This window comes from Festucalex cinctus, chromosome 12 (assembly GCF_051991245.1).
Source record: "Festucalex cinctus isolate MCC-2025b chromosome 12, RoL_Fcin_1.0, whole genome shotgun sequence".
Taxonomy (NCBI): Eukaryota; Metazoa; Chordata; class Actinopteri; order Syngnathiformes; family Syngnathidae; genus Festucalex; species Festucalex cinctus.
The window spans coordinates 932,702-949,885 of record NC_135422.1 but is presented as its reverse complement, the minus strand read 5'-3'; the positions used below and the strand labels follow the sequence as shown (position 1 = coordinate 949,885).

The 17,184-nt window shown below is 40.5% G+C and overlaps 1 protein-coding gene across 6 annotated transcripts in view; it reads left to right on the top strand.

The window, feature by feature from the left end:
* LOC144031912 (leucine-rich repeat and fibronectin type-III domain-containing protein 2) overlaps nucleotides 1-16,846 on the top strand; it is an 88,767-nt gene extending 71,921 nt beyond the window's left edge. For 5 of the 6 annotated variants that reach the window (XM_077539442.1, XM_077539443.1, XM_077539439.1 and 2 more), the window contains 2 exons: nucleotides 9,150-10,546; nucleotides 14,849-16,846. In XM_077539442.1, the coding sequence (XP_077395568.1) occupies nucleotides 9,171-10,546; nucleotides 14,849-15,830 (2,358 nt within the window). In that variant the 5' untranslated portion in view covers nucleotides 9,150-9,170 and the 3' untranslated portion in view covers nucleotides 15,831-16,846. The remainder of the gene's footprint in view (nucleotides 1-9,149; nucleotides 10,547-14,848) is intronic. The other variant, XM_077539444.1, reaches the window with a different exon arrangement.
* The last annotated feature ends 338 nt before the right edge of the window (nucleotides 16,847-17,184 follow it).

The following is a 17,184-nucleotide window of genomic DNA, read 5'->3' as shown; positions in this document are numbered from 1 at the left end:
ATCTTGTGAGCAGCCGAATGCAAAGTCGAACAGAGCAACCGTGGTACATGTGTTCACTCCGAATGACCTCACTCTCCAAAAGGAGGCGGGGCTGCTATTGGACCTTGCTGAAAACTTCATCTAAAAGATTAAACAACATCTTCACCAATTCTTAAATCATCACAGGAGGAAATATTTTCAACTGAGCTGGTCAAGGATGAAAGTTCGTTGTAAGTGAGCATGTATACGCAATATAGATGAATGATCCATTCGTAGGCGGCACGGTGAGCTAGTGGTTAGCACGTCCGCCTCCCAGTTCTGAGGACTCGGGTTCGAGTTTCGGGTGGAGTTTGCATGTTCTCCCCGTGCCCGCGTGGGTCTTCTCCGGGTACTCCGGTCTCCTCCCACATTCCAAAGACATGCATGGCAGGTTCATTGGACGTTCCAAATTGTCCCGTCGGTGTGCTTGTGCGTGTGAATGGTTGTTGGTCTCTGTGTGCCCTGCGATTGGCTGGCAACCAGTCCAGGGTGTCCCCCGCCTACTGCCCAGAGCCAGCTGAGATAGGCGCCAGCAGCCCCCGCGACCCTTGTGAGGAATAAGCGGTCAAGAAAATGGATGGATGGATGGATGATCCATTCGTATATATTAAGGTGTGTTGATCACGATAATTGGGGTGAATGTAGTTTAAACATGAGCCATCAGTTCAATGTAGTAGACGTGTGCTTTGCATGTTACTGTGCTGCACTTGTTGCCATCTTCAATATAATGATGAAAAAGAACTCAGTGGAACTTTTTTTAATTTTTTTATTGCAGCCTGTAATTGTGTTTGCAAATCAGTGCACTTATGATGGCCCACACGCACTCATATTGAAGGCAGGACAGATGAATATTGTCTTCCAATACAATAAAGTGATGCAGTTTGATACTTTTTTTTTTTAACCAAATGAAACTTCACTCAATTTGTTGTTTTTGCCTCAAGTGTTGTGGCGGCTTTTGCCCTCTACCCATTTTCACATACAAAGCTCCAAAATTAATGAAGTTGATTCTCTTGATAATTGTTTCTAAAACTGTCTGTGTCGTCGCTTCATAAATAATGCCTGGGATTGTCTGGCTTTTCTATGAAAACAATAGTGAGTATGATATTAATTTAGGTTAATGACAAAATGAGAAGCCACGTTTTGATCAGTCACCTCACAATAGCGCTCGTGTTGATATGAGGCTCATTTGTATACTGCAGCAAACGCAGCAGTGGAAGTGAGCAGTATGTATCATCTACTAAACAGCAGGTTGCTGTCATTTTCCGAGATAGCGACGACGGTGCCAGCAACATGATTATGACATGAATCCTGCAGATGGACAAACAGACTGTGAGGGGAGTTTAATTTTTGTTCCGATACTTTCATAATTTAGCTTGCTCAACCATCTGACGGGTTTTTTTGGGGGAGGGAGGAGGATGGCATCTCTCAGTCCACTGTCACTAATGCTGATCAGTTGTTTTTTCTTCATATACAGTGGCAAGTTCACAAACCAAAATTTGCAACGTCCTTGTGAGCTTTTCAATGGTGCTTGCCGTCTTCTCACACATGCAGCACAAGTGCAGTTACAGATGCTCTGAAACGAGGCCTCGGTAGTCGCCAAGAAAACGAAAGGTGCGAGCGACTTTGCTCTTCGGAAGCCCTGGAAAGTGTCCCGACTGCAGCACAGTCGAGTTTTCCGATTGGGTTCAGGAAGGTCGGCAGGAGGCTCCATCGATTCATCCAGGAAAAACGCTTCGCCTCACGAACAGAGACTCAGAACGAATGAACTTTGTGAACCAAGGTTCTACTGTATTTCAAACTTCTCTTTGCAATTGATTCTATTTACAACAATTATACACATTATTTATTACCTGTACAGGTAACTTCAAAGAAATGCTTACAATTTTTCATAGTGGACAAGTTAGCCAGTCTGCATTATTCACTATTAATCCGGAATACCGTTCAACATTTCAAAACATGATTTTAACAATGGATGACAAGGTATTAGTATTGTGCACTTATATAGCTCACAAATGAACAGTATATCTTTGATCTCTATTAACTGTATGACAAATCAAGTAAAGGAGCCATACATTTTTTTTTCTTTTATCCCTGAATATAATTTTTCCCAAAAAAAATAGAAAACAAAAGTTGAGATTCTTTAGTGGCCCATATATAATTTCATAAAATGATTATAGATCATTTAAATGACTTTAGCTTCACTTTAACCCTGCAAAATTGTGTTGATCATGAAGGAATTTTTGTATGCGCTCCATGTTGAACTGTCCGCTGTGCTTATTTTTATTTTATAGCTAACAGTTCTTCAAATGAGAGTCAGCGCTCTCGTGTAAAGCTGATTATGTTTAGAAATGTTTTTCAAATTACTTTGAACACGGAATAACTTCTAATTTCATGAGCCTAACAATAGGCTGCTATCTTAATGCTAACACACAAAATAGTATTAATAAACATTTTTTTTCATATACAGAGTATAATCAGAATGTTGCTGCAGGTTTTGCAAAAAAAAAAAAAAAGCTGAAAAAGTTCATAAATTTAAGAAGGTGACAATTTTCTCTCTGCACCAATTAGAAACGCTGGAGTTTGTCTTGAATTTAGATAATGAATAAAGATGAACAAAAATATATATATTTATAACAGATTGACAGTTTGCATTGTGCATTTTGAATAGAAAAGGCTTGTTGAGGTTTGGCCAGTTTGTGATGATTATCTTTCTTAATGTTGGCTTACTCACCTCACTGGAGACAAAAAAAAAATGTGTGCTGATTTTCCCCCGCTGAACAAGACTTTTTTTTTTTTTTTTTTAATGTAAAGAGATCAGTCATCAGAAAGACAATTTTTCTTCCAATTAACATTTAAGGAAAACAATGACATGGATGGACAGTTTTACACAGAAAAAAAAAAAAAAAAAGCTTTTCCCTTTATATGCAATATAGCAACTACTCATTCACCTCCAACACAATACAAAAAGTTTATCCTCACCACCATCTTTTTTTTTTTTTTTTTTTTAACAACAATCCTGATTTAGTACTGCTAACCTTTAGTCTGCTTATGCGTCACCTTAAAAGGTTTTGCCCATAGATCAAGTTGCAGCCGTGTCGGACATGTTGTGACCATGCACAATGGTACAAACTCTGTTGGAGCTTACATCGAATTGTATTACGTTGCATATTTTGCTGAACTATATTGAATTTATGATCCCACACAGCTAATATGTTGTACTTTTAGGCTAGTTTTTTTTGCAGCTCATGGACATGACATGACATTAACACCAGCCAGTGCACAAATGCAGTTGAATTTCATCAGCGGCAGGTGATGAAGTCGCTCTGACTAGCCACTTTGTCGGGTTGAATTGAGAAGCACATCAACCTGTAAGCAAGCAAGAAAGGTTGCGATTCGAGATGGGCTGCTTCTATTTTCAGCAGTGCAGCATTACAGGCTTTGCACTAGTGACGAAACACACAGACCCATTACATGCGAGTTAAGCCGTCCCATGTGACCTTATTCAGCCAATCAAGTGTGTCTCATCAGTAATCGCCCACTGTAGCACAGCAGACCGTCAAGAAACGATGACAGGGCAGAGGAGAGAGACGAAGTACTGCGGACGTTGCGTTGAAGACGAGAAAGGGAAATTACCAAGGAAGAGATCCGAAGGAACAAAAAAAAAATCTAAACAGAATGGCCAGTTTTGTTTATACTTTGCTCTAAGTTATGAAAAATGCATGTAGACAGTGAGACTTAACAAACATTTCCGAAGAAGATAAACTTGAAGCTTTTTGTCCAATTAAAATATGCCCAATTTTTTTGAGATCACGGTTGTGTAGTGATGTAAACATTAAAAGGGCAAACTTGTCTTTTTTGCTGTATTTACTTGCTCTTATTTTCAAATGCAGCCCTCCTTTTGTTTAGCAAATGAGTGAACTTTTCTTTTTTTGTTTCCGTTTTCTGTTCTGCTCTTAAGTTTGATTCCGCAGGCAGACTTTGTCATGTGAACCAAACATGAGGCTAAACACATTTCATTTGATTTTTGATGGCATTCACATGATCCCAATTTAAGTCTAAAATCACAACCATTCAACAAAACATAACAATAAAGAAAATAATGGTAAAGGGCACTTAATTTATATCGAGTTTTACCACCTTACATGGCCCTCAAAGCTTGACTACCCATTCACCGACTGATGACGCAGCATCAGGAGTTCAGTTTCTTGCTCAAGGATACTTCGACGCAGTCGCAAAGGCATGGGATCGTACCCACAACCTCTGGGTTGAGCGACTGAGCCACGTCGCCCCACATCCCCCACCTAATGAGATGGTCCTTCAATCATCAGCCATAAAACAAATTTCTGCCAGGTTATGTCAACTTATGAGCACAACAGCACATCGATGAATTCGAGTCCCGTTGCTTGTCCAACATAAGTACCAAAAGGTTTATGGATTGTATTGAATGAATTCAATTTATGTACAGAAATGCAATGACTGGACGACTTGAATCTCCCTCAACGCTCAGAAAAGCCGGATTCAAACTGCCAACTTCAGAACTGTGAAGCGGCTGCGCGAACCACATGCACGCGGCGTCAAGGCCCACATATAGTCTAATGCATGACAGAAGTAGCACAAAAAGTTTCACCAAGCTGTTGGACTGTGACGTCTTATCAAAGGTTTGCAGCTGAAAGCGAGATGAAAGATGTCGGCAAGTCGAGTTCACTGCAGCGAGTGCTCGTACCTTCTTTCAGGAGATTACAGGAGTGTATTTCACTTTTTACCCGAGTGTGGTGAAGGATTCTTGCTCGACTTTGCCAAAATAAAAACATGAGGGGGAAAAAGAAAATCACAAACTCGATCAGAATATGAGTTTTCATTTGAAGCATTGGGCTCATTTATCATATGGTTGTTGCGACCGAGGGACGAGAAGCTCTCAAGCAACGTCTCATCTCCCACATGGTGAGAAACGATATATAGAGCACTTGGATTGTTGTTTAACAGATGGCGGCGGCGCTTTACAGGCCGGATTCCGTTCAGCGGTACACTTAGCACACTCTGCTCAAATTGCAGCTTGGAAACAGGTGAAGTTTTCCAGGAACGCAGCTGAATAAATATTCTGGCACTATTTGAAGAGATTTCACAGAAATGTGCACACATCACACAGGAAAGTAAAACATCTTCAGACTTTAGGTGAAGTGATTTCGTCAATTAACCCTTGATGGAAAGATGCTTGCTTTTCTTTTTCATGAACAATAGGTAACGGTTGGAAAATTCATAAAACTATAAATATTCATAAAAACACAATATGAACAATTGGGAGATTCTGTTTCTGTGTCATTTTCACACATTTATATTTTGCTGCCCTTTGATATTAGCATAGCTCAAAGTAAAATAGCTACATGAACTCATTCACTCACTCATAACTCATAACATTCTTTTCATAGGTTCAATCAGACATTTTATACATTTCAGGAAATGGATCATGAAAACTGATCAGAGACTTTGAGTTTCTCAGTTCAGTAGTGGAAAATGAAAACGCTCAAACCATAAATTGAAAAAAGATTTCTACCTTGACCCTTTTACACGATTCATGCAATGCAGCATTACCACTAAGAGAAAGCAAAAAAAACAAAAAAACAAAAAAAAAAACTTCAGTGTCAGTGATTTACTGTCAGTGTTACTAAAAGGATGTTGAAGTTGAGTGTCGTAGTTGCATTAGCATTTATGTTCAATATATCACACCGTAAAGGATTTTTAGGAAAGGGAAAATTGTGTGGCAAAAAAATGTCTGGCTGACTGGAAGATTGATATGACTGTCGTTTGAACAGCTTAAACACTCAATAGCCAAAGAGTGTCTCAGAAAAATGTGTGGCGAGAGCTTGACTTGTCACGTTTGATAAAGCTCGTTATCGACATTACAACTGTTGCCTTCACGGACAGTCGTTAAATTTGTGATAAAAACAAGAATGATCTTAAAATCATGTGTAATATACGAACAGTATCTGCATAGACTAAAGTGACATTTCCTTCTCTGATGATTAGTATTTTAGCACTCTTTTCTTTGATGCCACACAACTGTGAGCGGCATCTTGAGATGCACAAGAGCAACTGCAAACATTTTATGACACTATTAGTCTGTCAGTACTATCGAAGTGGCAGTGTAACTTTGCCATGTAATTAGCTCTATTTATTTATTTATTTTTTGGATATAAATAAACAGACATGACATTTAGTACCTGATTTACTAAAAGTTTGTTCATTGCAACAGATTATGTTTGGCAATATTGCTGTCCAGTTTATTTGATGCATTTTGGGAGGAGTATATATGCAAATTGATGAATTCAATGCATACTATGTGATTTATCAAACCTGAAATGAATTGCGATAGCTGACTTTGCATCTTCAACTAACGTGTCTGAAAGGCGACATACTGCAGGAAAAATGAGAGGTGGTGAGAACTTTTTTTTTTTTTAAATGCCAGAAACAAAAATGAAAAGTGTTGAATGAACCATTATACAAGTTGGGCAGACACTTTCATTTCCCCCCAAATTTGGATGATTTTAATCACAGAAAATGTGGCTTTTATGCACTTGCTTGCTTCCCCAAATGAGAGATTGATTTCTTTTCTGTGGCAAACCGGAGTAATCACAGTGTATCTTTACAGTACGTCCTTTCCTCTAATGCACTGTAAGTCTGGATGTGGCTCTTGGTATTTCAGCAGCAGGCTTGACCTTTGCCTCGACCGTCGTAGATGGTGTTTGAGCCTCGGAAAAGGCCACGAGCAAATGGATGCAGACCTTAAACACCCTGCACGGGTTCTTATTACCTTGTGTGGAGAACCCCTATTCAGAAAAAGGTCATCTCAATCTCTCAGCTGGGCTTACTCCACCACCAAGCTACATTCTCCATTTGATGCTAATTTGAATGGGAATTGTTTGAAAATTAGGACTGGACCGTTTTCAAGCTTCATATTTCTTTTACTTTTGTGTACTATCATAAATGCCACTTTTTAGCAAAAACAATACGATAATACATTATTATTTGGGGGTAGTTATTAATATTTAAGGAGTTTAAGGATCTCTTAAGGACCAAAACAGTTGAGCAGAATTATTTATTTTTTATTTTTTTGCGAAGAATAGCTCAATAGTGCTGAAATTATTTCGAAAATTATATGGTGGCTGGTTGGACTACATACACAATTTAAAATGGCATGATCAAAAACACAATAACTAAGCAAAAATAAGATATAGTTGCAGTAATTAGGCCACCTACACATTTAATATTTTGAAATTTCATGCTTTTTTTTTTCCAGAACTTAATTTCCAGACTTCTCTGTAAAAATGTTGTGACATTTGAGTACCGTAAAAAGATTAGTATAATTTGGATTCTTTATACTGTATGTCTGTTCACTGTACTGTAATGCAGTATGTTCAAAAAGATCACAGCTAGGTAATATTTCCAGTTTATGAGCCGGTCGTTTATTTATTTCAACGATCATACAAGATCGTATGTGTATACGTCAAGGTTAATTAGCAGTGAGGTGAACAATTATTAAGCAACGCATTCATTAATCCCTAATTGACTGACCAGGAAGAGACCCAAAGTCAAACAAGGCCATTAACCCCCTTATACTATAGTCACTTGCCAATTCTGTCCTACCAATTAAAGGCTAAAAGCCTAAATAATAATAATTTAATTATACTACCTATTTATAATTTCAAAGGTTTTGCAAAACATTTTGTATTCCCTTAGCTGGAGGCCTTGACTACCTATGAAGAGTCCTTTAAATCCCATAATTTTGTTATGGAATGGTGTCGCTTTACCTTCGCGTTGCAAACCTTGCATGTTGCTATTGTTTTCTTTTCCCCGATTTCATCAAAAAAAGCTCATCCTTGAATACAAAAATATTCATCTTCATCATCGTCGTGTTTACTCAACGAGGCAGCCCTCGTCTCATAAAGGGGTCGGATTAGCAGGTCTATGGTGTGTATGACACAAAGACTTTTCTTTCTTATTTAAAACATTTTCAAATATACACTGAATGCCTTTTCAAGGATTTCAAGCCAAAGTTCGGTCGAGACTTCCAGACGTCTTTGCCTAGCAAGTCGTGAAATTTAACGACCCCCAGTTGACTCAAGTCAAGGTCATGTGACTCGTCCCACACATTCTGCCCGGGTTATTTCGGTCTGTCTGATAACTTGATCACAAAAGCAGGCAGGCTATGATGTAAAAAGAAAGCAAGAACTGCTGTGAACGAACTCCACACATCTTCCGCTGCCCAAAAAGGTGTCTGATGTAAAATACACTAAGTATAAAGTTCAGCACAGAGCAATGCAAACACAAAATACAGCGATCATAGGGAACGTACAACAATTCTTCCAAAGAATCCATCTCCAAACTGTCTGTCCTTCAAAACAGAATCGAAATATGGAATCACAAGGGACTTGCAACGGCGCTGTTCTCTTGTAATGCACAATTTGAGCCTGTGAGGTGACAAACTTTCGATTAGGTTTAAAGATTTCTCAGGTATTATAGCAAACACCATGTCAGTTAACATGTTCCCAAAGACATATTTCCAAGCCAGCCATTATTATTGTTTTCAAAATGATACACTAAGCGTATGCATCATTGAGCCTGAGCTTCATTCAAACTATCCTCATGTGATTTGTTACTCCTCCGTTGCATTGCAAATTTCAGTGTATGAAAATCTTTGAATCAAGCTTGTTAATGAGAAAAAAGAAAAGAAAAAAGATGCTAATGTGATTTCCTCATCAAAACAACTTTGTTTATCTACATAGGCTAAGCTTGTTTGTGAATTGCTGTTTCAACACAAGCTTACATGTGCCGCCGTATTGTCTATATTTTTGTGTCAACTATTGGTTAGGATATTTTTGGTTTTGTATTAGAAATATGCATCCTATATGCCACGGAAGAGGCGTGATTTTCAGTTTCATTTCAGTTTATTTCCGGTCCGTCCAGGTTGCGAATGCGCAACCCAGGGGCGCAAAGTTGGAAGTATTTTTGACGCAGCCCACACGTCGCAAACCGAACCGGAAACAAACTGTTGTGCAAAAAACCGTCTCGCCTCTTCCGTGTGTCACCTATCACAGATGAGGCAAAGTAATACGTTTTCGTTGTCATTTCTGCAGGTCCCCTTTGTATGAACGAACATGGACAAAGTGGTCGTCGGTCTCCTGCTGCTGGGAATCACGCTCACCACGGTCCATGCATGTCCCAAATACTGCGTGTGCCAGAACCTCTCAGAATCTCTGGGCACGCTTTGCCCCTCCAAAGGCCTCCTCTTCGTCCCGCCGGACATCGATCGGCACACCGTGGAGCTCCGACTGGGCGGCAACTTTATCCTCAAGATAAGCACTCAGGACTTTGCCAACATGACAGGTCTGGTGGACCTCACCCTGTCCCGCAACACCATCAGCACGATCCAGCCTTTCTCCTTCATCGACCTGGAGACCCTGCGATCTCTTCACCTGGACACCAACAGACTGACCGAGCTGGGGCCGGACGACCTCCGAGGGCTGATCAACCTGCAGCATCTGATCCTCAACAACAATCAGCTGAGTGGCATCTCCAAAGAGGCCTTCGACGACCTGCTGCTCACGCTGGAAGATCTGGACTTGTCATATAACAACCTCCGCAGCGTGCCTTGGGATGCCATCCGCAAGATGGTCAACCTCCATCAGATGAGTCTGGATCATAATCTCATCTCCTTCATTGCTGAGGGGACTTTTACAGATCTTGAAAAACTGGCTCGTTTGGATCTTACTTCCAACCGTCTGCAGAAGCTCCCGCCGGACCCCATCTTTGCGCGTTCCCAAACGAGCATTGGCATGAGTACTCCGTACATACCTCCGCTGTCTCTGAGCTTCGGCGGGAACCCGTTGCACTGCAACTGCGAGGTGCTTTGGCTTCGGCGGCTCGAACGGGAGGACGACATGGAAACCTGCGCTTCTCCCGCAAGCGTGAAAGGACGCTACTTTTGGTCAGTTCAGGAGGAGGAATTTGTTTGCGAGCCCCCGCTCATCACTCAGCATACGAACAAATTGCTCGTGCTCGAAGGCCAAACTGCGAGTCTGCGCTGCAAGGCGGTTGGTGACCCGATGCCAACCGTGCACTGGGTTGCCCCTGACGACCGACTGATCAGCAATTCTTCTCGAGCAACTTTGTATGAAAATGGCACCCTTGATATCACAATCACAACGTCCAAGGATTATGGAACATTCACATGCATCGCTGCAAATGCTGCCGGGGAATCCACAGCCCATATCGAGCTGTCAATCATTCAGCTCCCTCACCTGACAAACGCCACAAACCGCACCACCCAGTCCAAGTCCGGTCTTTCGGACATAACCAGCTCGACCAAGATCAGTAAAGGGGAGCCTAAAATTCTGCCCGAGAATGTGGTCTCTGTCTCAGAAGTGTCCTCGGCTTCAGCCCTGATTAAATGGACTGTAGGCAAATCGACACCAAAGGTCAAAATGTATCAGCTTCAGTACAATTGCTCTGAGGATGAAGTTCTCATTTACAGGTAAGAATTAGTCATACAATGACATATCAAAGTGCCTTCTGTTTTTGAAGTATCTCATGGAAGAAGGTTGAAGTAGTTATTACCAATTTTGTTCTTCTTTATTCTTCCAAATATTTAATTATCCCCCCCACACACACACTTTGGCCAGTTGTTTGTCTTTTTCCCTGAAACATTAATTAGAAATCAAACAAGAAAGGATTACAGACTGCCACCTTAATAGTCCATTAAACATTAGCTTGGCGACCGGTTTTGGAAATCTCAGAGCTCTGTGAAATATATTTCATATAGCAAATGAGACGAGAAAAGCAATAACATTCAACAAAGATAATTGAGCTGGAAAACAAAATTTTCAGTCCCAAGATTCAAGTTGCACACTGTCACACAGATCCAGATTTTTTTGCAGAATACCTCTACATTCTTTTGCGCTTGCGACCCCCAACATCCCTTTCTTGAAATTCTGTATCCTCTTCGACTCATGTGGCTCAGTGAACAAACAATTAAACATATTGAAACGGTTCCCCTGAGAAAAACCAGCCTTGAAATGCTAACAACACCCGCATACTTGTGGTTCGGCACCCATGGATTTCGCAGATTTTTTTTTCTCTCAAAATATTAAACAAAATATACATACTTACACGCGTATAGATAGATAGATAGATGAAAAACAATGAAAATGGCTTGCTCTCTTTTATAATGTAATGTTAATGGTTGAACTCGCATGCTATTTTCTCACAAATTTTGAGGGCACTTGGATTTACTTTATAGGTGCTTCAGCACTCCCCAAAATGTGCTCGACATATCTATCCCTGATTGAATATCAATTGTAGGCTAGTGGGGGGAAGGAAACGATTGCATGAGTTCCTTCAGCCATGAGGAAAAGTAGCGTATTCCTCATTATGGAAAAAGGCAATTAAGGATGAATAATGAACTGCAGCAATGTTATGTATGCAGTTCAGAAGGACCAAAGCTAAGAATAGAGATAGATGAACAGCAATATTACCTATTTATAGATCGTTCTTGCACTTGTTGAAATTTAATTTTAGACGTGCTTTGCAAATTTGTAAGCGCTACAAACGTAATAAATTATGACTTTTTCTGTGACAGGTTTAATTTAAATTGGGTCCATCAGAGTATAAAAAAATAAATAAATACACAAAGCCTGGAGAAGTAAGACAAGATTTCAGCAAAGCACAGATCTGAGCAAATGAAATTCCAATGTTCGACAGTCGTCTCCAAAATGTATACAAAGCGCAGGTTTCGGTTTGTTTCGGTTTGTTTCTTGAGCAGGCAGAAAATACTTGCAAAATACCGCTTCGTTCTTCGTCAGCTCTCTAAACAGTCGCAACGGTTAAGCTGCAGGGATCCTTGGGGAAGACTGGAGAAAGTTCTAGATAACATTAATTGCAACACTCCACTGATCCAGGCTTTATGGCCCAGTGGCTCGAAGGAAACCTCATGAAAGCCCCAAAGCAGTTTGTAAAAAATACCGCAGGGACTTTTGGAATGTGGAAAAACAAGCTGTTTTGTCCAATGGAACTAAGATTAAACTCTTTGGCCCGCTGCACACTGAGCGACATTGCTGCTGAATGCGACCGAACTGGACAATGGCGGACAAATTACAGTTGGCCGCTCACACCCGTACACATGGCCCTTAATTAACCCTCGCACATATACCAACTTGTTGCAGGAAAAGAAACTATGACCCCCTGGTGTTCAGGAAGCAACATTGAGGCTTCACATATAGCCTACTGTTCTGTATTATTTATTTATTATTTTTTTATTGAGCCGCAAATAAAGTGGCGTGATTGTCAAGTAATAAACATATCATAAAAAGAAAAGAGGGGAAACATGCAAAAAGTGAAAATGAGAGTGTCGATATTTAAGAGGCTGTTGTCGATGATTGCTTCATTATTGACTGCACGAGTGCATTTGGGCAACAGATGCTCCCCGGTCATGGAAACTGGTTGCAGAGCCCCTCACACGAAAAAACACTTCAGGTCGCCTTTGGCGGCGTTGCTCGGTGTGCAGCGGGTCGCAATTGTAAGCCGAGTGTTTTGGAGGAAATTATTGCACTGTTCTTCACCTGGATGGTTGTCATTATGGGACGTTCTTCCGTCTCTGCAATTGACTGAAAATCGTCTTGGTGAATGCACAGACCATGACATGATTTTTTGGGGGGGGGGTTTCAATGCACAACAATCTTGAATTTTTTTTTATTATTTTTTTTGAGAAACTGTCAGTTTGCATAAATTTGAACAACCTTGATCTTTTCTAAGATATTCAACATTCAGCTACATCATAGTCTGCAAAGCCTACAACAAAGGGGAACATAAATTACTGGTCATCATTTTTTTTTTAAAGCCACACTAACCCTAAAAAGGTTTGCAAAGAATGGTTTCCTTTTTCAGAATGAGCGCTACATGGCAAAATATTTTACCATTGTTAAATATGTATTATTATCAAAACTGAACTGTCTACCTTGTAATAAAGAAATAAATGTTTCTCCAAACTCCTTCAAGTTCAAGCTTAACAAACAAGTCAGTGGCTCTCTATTAATCATCTATGAGATGGAAGGATGCTTGTTTGTTATTTTCCATGTAAAATGTCAGCCTCAACACATTTGATCATACAGTATAGGTTTTAATATTTGCCTTATAACTTCAGTTTCCAGAAACTTAGTTTCTCAAAAACATCTTTCAACAGAAGATGCACTCAGCATTCAAAGAAAAAAAGAAAAAAGCAGTGGGTGTCCTTTGATGATATTGGCGAGACTATTAACCTGTAATTTATCACCGCTGCAAGTTGCAACCAAGGGACAACAGTCAAACTTGTGTTATTGACTGGAGATTGTCAAATTGTCTCATTTTATAGTACAGTAATAAAAAGTGATAGGATGGCTGTAAATTGACTTGATGAAAAAATATCAAGGCACTTTATGCTCATATCATTTGAGCCGTTGTTGAACTATGTTGGTGTTCCCTCGCTGCATTTGCGGTTCGGCTATTTTGGCTTTACTCTCTTGCTGACATTTATCTGTGGCCAGAATGGATTTCAATTTGTCACCTTAACTTTATATATCACCAGTTTACCTTATCTTTTGTTGATTTTCTTGCTACTTTTCTTCCAAGTCAGACCATCAAACAGAAAGAGAGAGATGCATTTTCTTTATTTTCATGTCTATTTATGTTGTAGAGTCTCACTGAGGGCATCAAAACCATGAATGAGCACATCTGGAGTTATGTACTTTCAAAAAAAAAAAGGTGAAATAATTGAAACATGTTTTATAGTTTTTTTCAATTGCTAAAACACAAAAATGACTTGCATAGCACAATTATTTAAACTGAGAGCAAGACTTTTTTTTTCTCAAGTCTCCAAAACTCGAAAGACATTTTCTGCTTTGCACACAATTTCCAATTCCAAAATGGCACTTTTGAAATGCACTGAACACGATTCATCTGCATAAGACACAACAATCTGATTTCAGGTCACGTGTTTGCAACGTTGCAACACACTGCCATTCAAAATGACAATACATGAGCTAAATGGCTAATGTATGTGCCACCTGGCCAAACACCTCAATGCACCTCAATGGTTAATTGTTAGTACAGGAAGTATAAGCAGTGCACGATAAAAAAAAAAAGAAAAGAAAAAAAGACCGCAGATGAACACTTTTTTTGTTTGTTTGTTTTACAGACATGGCAGAGAGATAGAAAGGGAGAGGGTGAGCATTTTGAGAGGTATGGGTAGAGCTGGTAGAGGATTTCATGGCCAAGACAGCAACTTTCCAATGAAATCAAAGCAACCTTAGTTGATCATGTCGTCAGCCTTGGGCTGACAATGCGATGCAAGATTTTTGGTTTGATAGATAGATAGATAGATTTTTTCCTGCAATTTTCTTTCTCAGTTTACTGTTTCATGAGCATATATTTGTTCACTGACTTGTGAAAAAAAAAAAAAAAAAATTATTTAAATTGTAAATTGTAAATCCCCACGAAAAAACAAAACAAAAAAAAACCCCTAAAAAAAAACGCAACCATAAATAAAAAAAAAAACATCTACTTTGCGGATTTCGCCTATTGCGGGTCATTTTTGTAACCCCCACGATGAACGAGGTAACACCTTACTCAGAAAGAACGAGCTACGTTTTGAAGACCCCTGGAATCAACTGTTAGCACTTAATATAACCACGTCATTTCCTATCATGGCAAAATGTAATAAATCCCGTGTACACTTGAATTTGCATCCCAGTCTGATATTTAATGAATACATACTTTGTTTCCTTTTCCATCTGCGTGTTTATAGGATGATTCCCATGACCAGCAGAGCCTTCGTAGTCACCAATCTGGTCCCAGGGATGCAGTACGATCTGTGTGTGTTGGCCATCTGGGACGACAGCGCCACCACGCTCACAGCCACCAACATTGTCGGCTGCGTCCAATTCGTGACCACGGACGACTACCCGCAATGCCAGTCTCTTCACAGTGGCTTCTTGGGTGGCACCATGATCTTGGTCATTGGCGGCATCATCGTGGCCACGCTGCTGGTCTTTATCATCATCCTCATGGTGCGCTACAAGGTAACAAGTGGCATCCAGACTATAAAGTTACCCTCTGTAAGCAATACTTACTCACAGACCAACGGGGGTATGAACAGGTTCAACGGCGCCCCGCCGCAAGTCAAATCGGCCGTGGTGGTCATGCGTGAGGAAATGGTCGAGTTTAAATGCGGATCCCTTCAGAGCAGCATCTCCTCGTCGTCGTCCTCCTCCAACTCACTGGAGAGTCAACCGGGACGAAGGCTCGAAGACTGCTACAGCATGCAGGGAGCTGAATGCAGCACCCTGCCCGGCAGCAAGTTCCGTCGGCACAGGCATGGCCACAAACCGCAGCCCAACTTGGACCACCTTTTGGGAGCCTTCACCGCAATGGAGCTGCGAGGGATGTCGAGGGAGCGTCAAGGCGTCGCCGGCCCCTCCGGCGCTATCATGACGGGGACCGTCGCGCCGCTATCCGACAAAGAACCTCTGCTCGGAAGAGCCGAGTCCACCACCATGCTGGGCCGTCTTCTTGGCTTACCCCAGGAAGGTCAACCCAAAAGGAGCCATTCGTTTGACATGGGTCACGTGGGGTCGACGCAGTGCCGTGGCAGCTGCCCTCGCAGGATCAGCAACATTTGGACTAAACGCAGTTTGTCAGTTAATGGCATGCTACTACAGTACGAGGACAACGAGGAGGATAAGCCAAGTTTAGAGGGCTCGGAGTGGGTGATGGAGAGCACAGTTTGAGGACTGTTTGGGCGAAGTGCACTCGGCCAAACAACACCAGATACTTGATCGAAATCATAGACAACAGAAATACATGATCAGAAGGGGACCAGTATTTTGGGCATCCTAAGTTCAAATGTCATTTTTCAACAAACCGCTCAACTCACAGTCCTCGACTGTATATACAAAATATTTCACTTTTCTTCAGTCTCGGATTGCACAGCTATGGCCTGGAATATTTTCCCTCAGCACAGCACATGAGCACAAAGGGAAAAAGAGAGGAGAAATTGTGAGTGGATTTACTGGGTCTTTATCAAATGAATTGACTGCCAAGTGGATTTGCCGCAGCTGTGGTGAATGCGATGTACTTTTGTGTGACCCAACTGCGTGAAATGAGACTACTGCCACAGTTGATCGGAGGACCACAGGATCACAATGGGGGAGGGGGGGATCCAAATGTTACTTTTATCAAGGTTTTCTATCATTTGTACTATTTATTATTTGGAGTGATACAGCAGAATCAAAATATCACAAAAGGTAGCCTTCATAGAGCATTTCTTACCATATTATGTTCATCCGCTGTTATTTTCAGTCGCAGTTTAGACCAAGCACAATATTTACACCATGTGGCCCTTTTTCAAGATAAGATGAAACTGACTTCCTTCCTACTTTGAGTAATGTAAGATTTAAGGTCATAATTGGGTCAAAGCAGGACAGGTCCAGATATTACCTTTTTTTTGCACATGATTAAAAGAAATGTAGCACAAAGCTGATCAAATCATTTTATGTTCACTCTCATTCAGTTAAAGTTGGTGACAAAAGTTCAAATGAATCCAAGCAACATCATCTATCATGGCTTATTTTTGACAATGACAAGGATTTTCTAGTTTGGCTATGTTATAAACGAAGCCCGTATGACAATAACCTGCAAAATGGGAAATATTGCGTATCATTGGTAAAGTTTCTCAAAACTCTTAAACCAGATGGGATGGAATAGAACGGCAAATAAATGGCTGTTGTGTTATGCATTGCTTGAGTTGGTTCATCCAGTGAGCTATTTTTCATTCATTGACTTTCATTCAGCATTGTAAATTAGATTTACTTTCAATTAGTGTCTTTTCAGAATTACAGCCTAACTGAGATTTTGATGCCTTTCTCAATATCTGTGGGGTTTTGCTGCATCTGATTCTGTCGGGTGTTGATACTTTTTTTTTTTTTTTCAAATCGTTTTGATCCCTCGGTGTAGCATTCTGTATATTGGCATATTTTGTACAAATAACTGGATGGAATGTAAACGTGGGGAAATCATTTGGTGGTGTTTTTATTTTCATTGCAAGCAAACAGTGACGGTGCTTTACTGTGGTGTACTAACTTG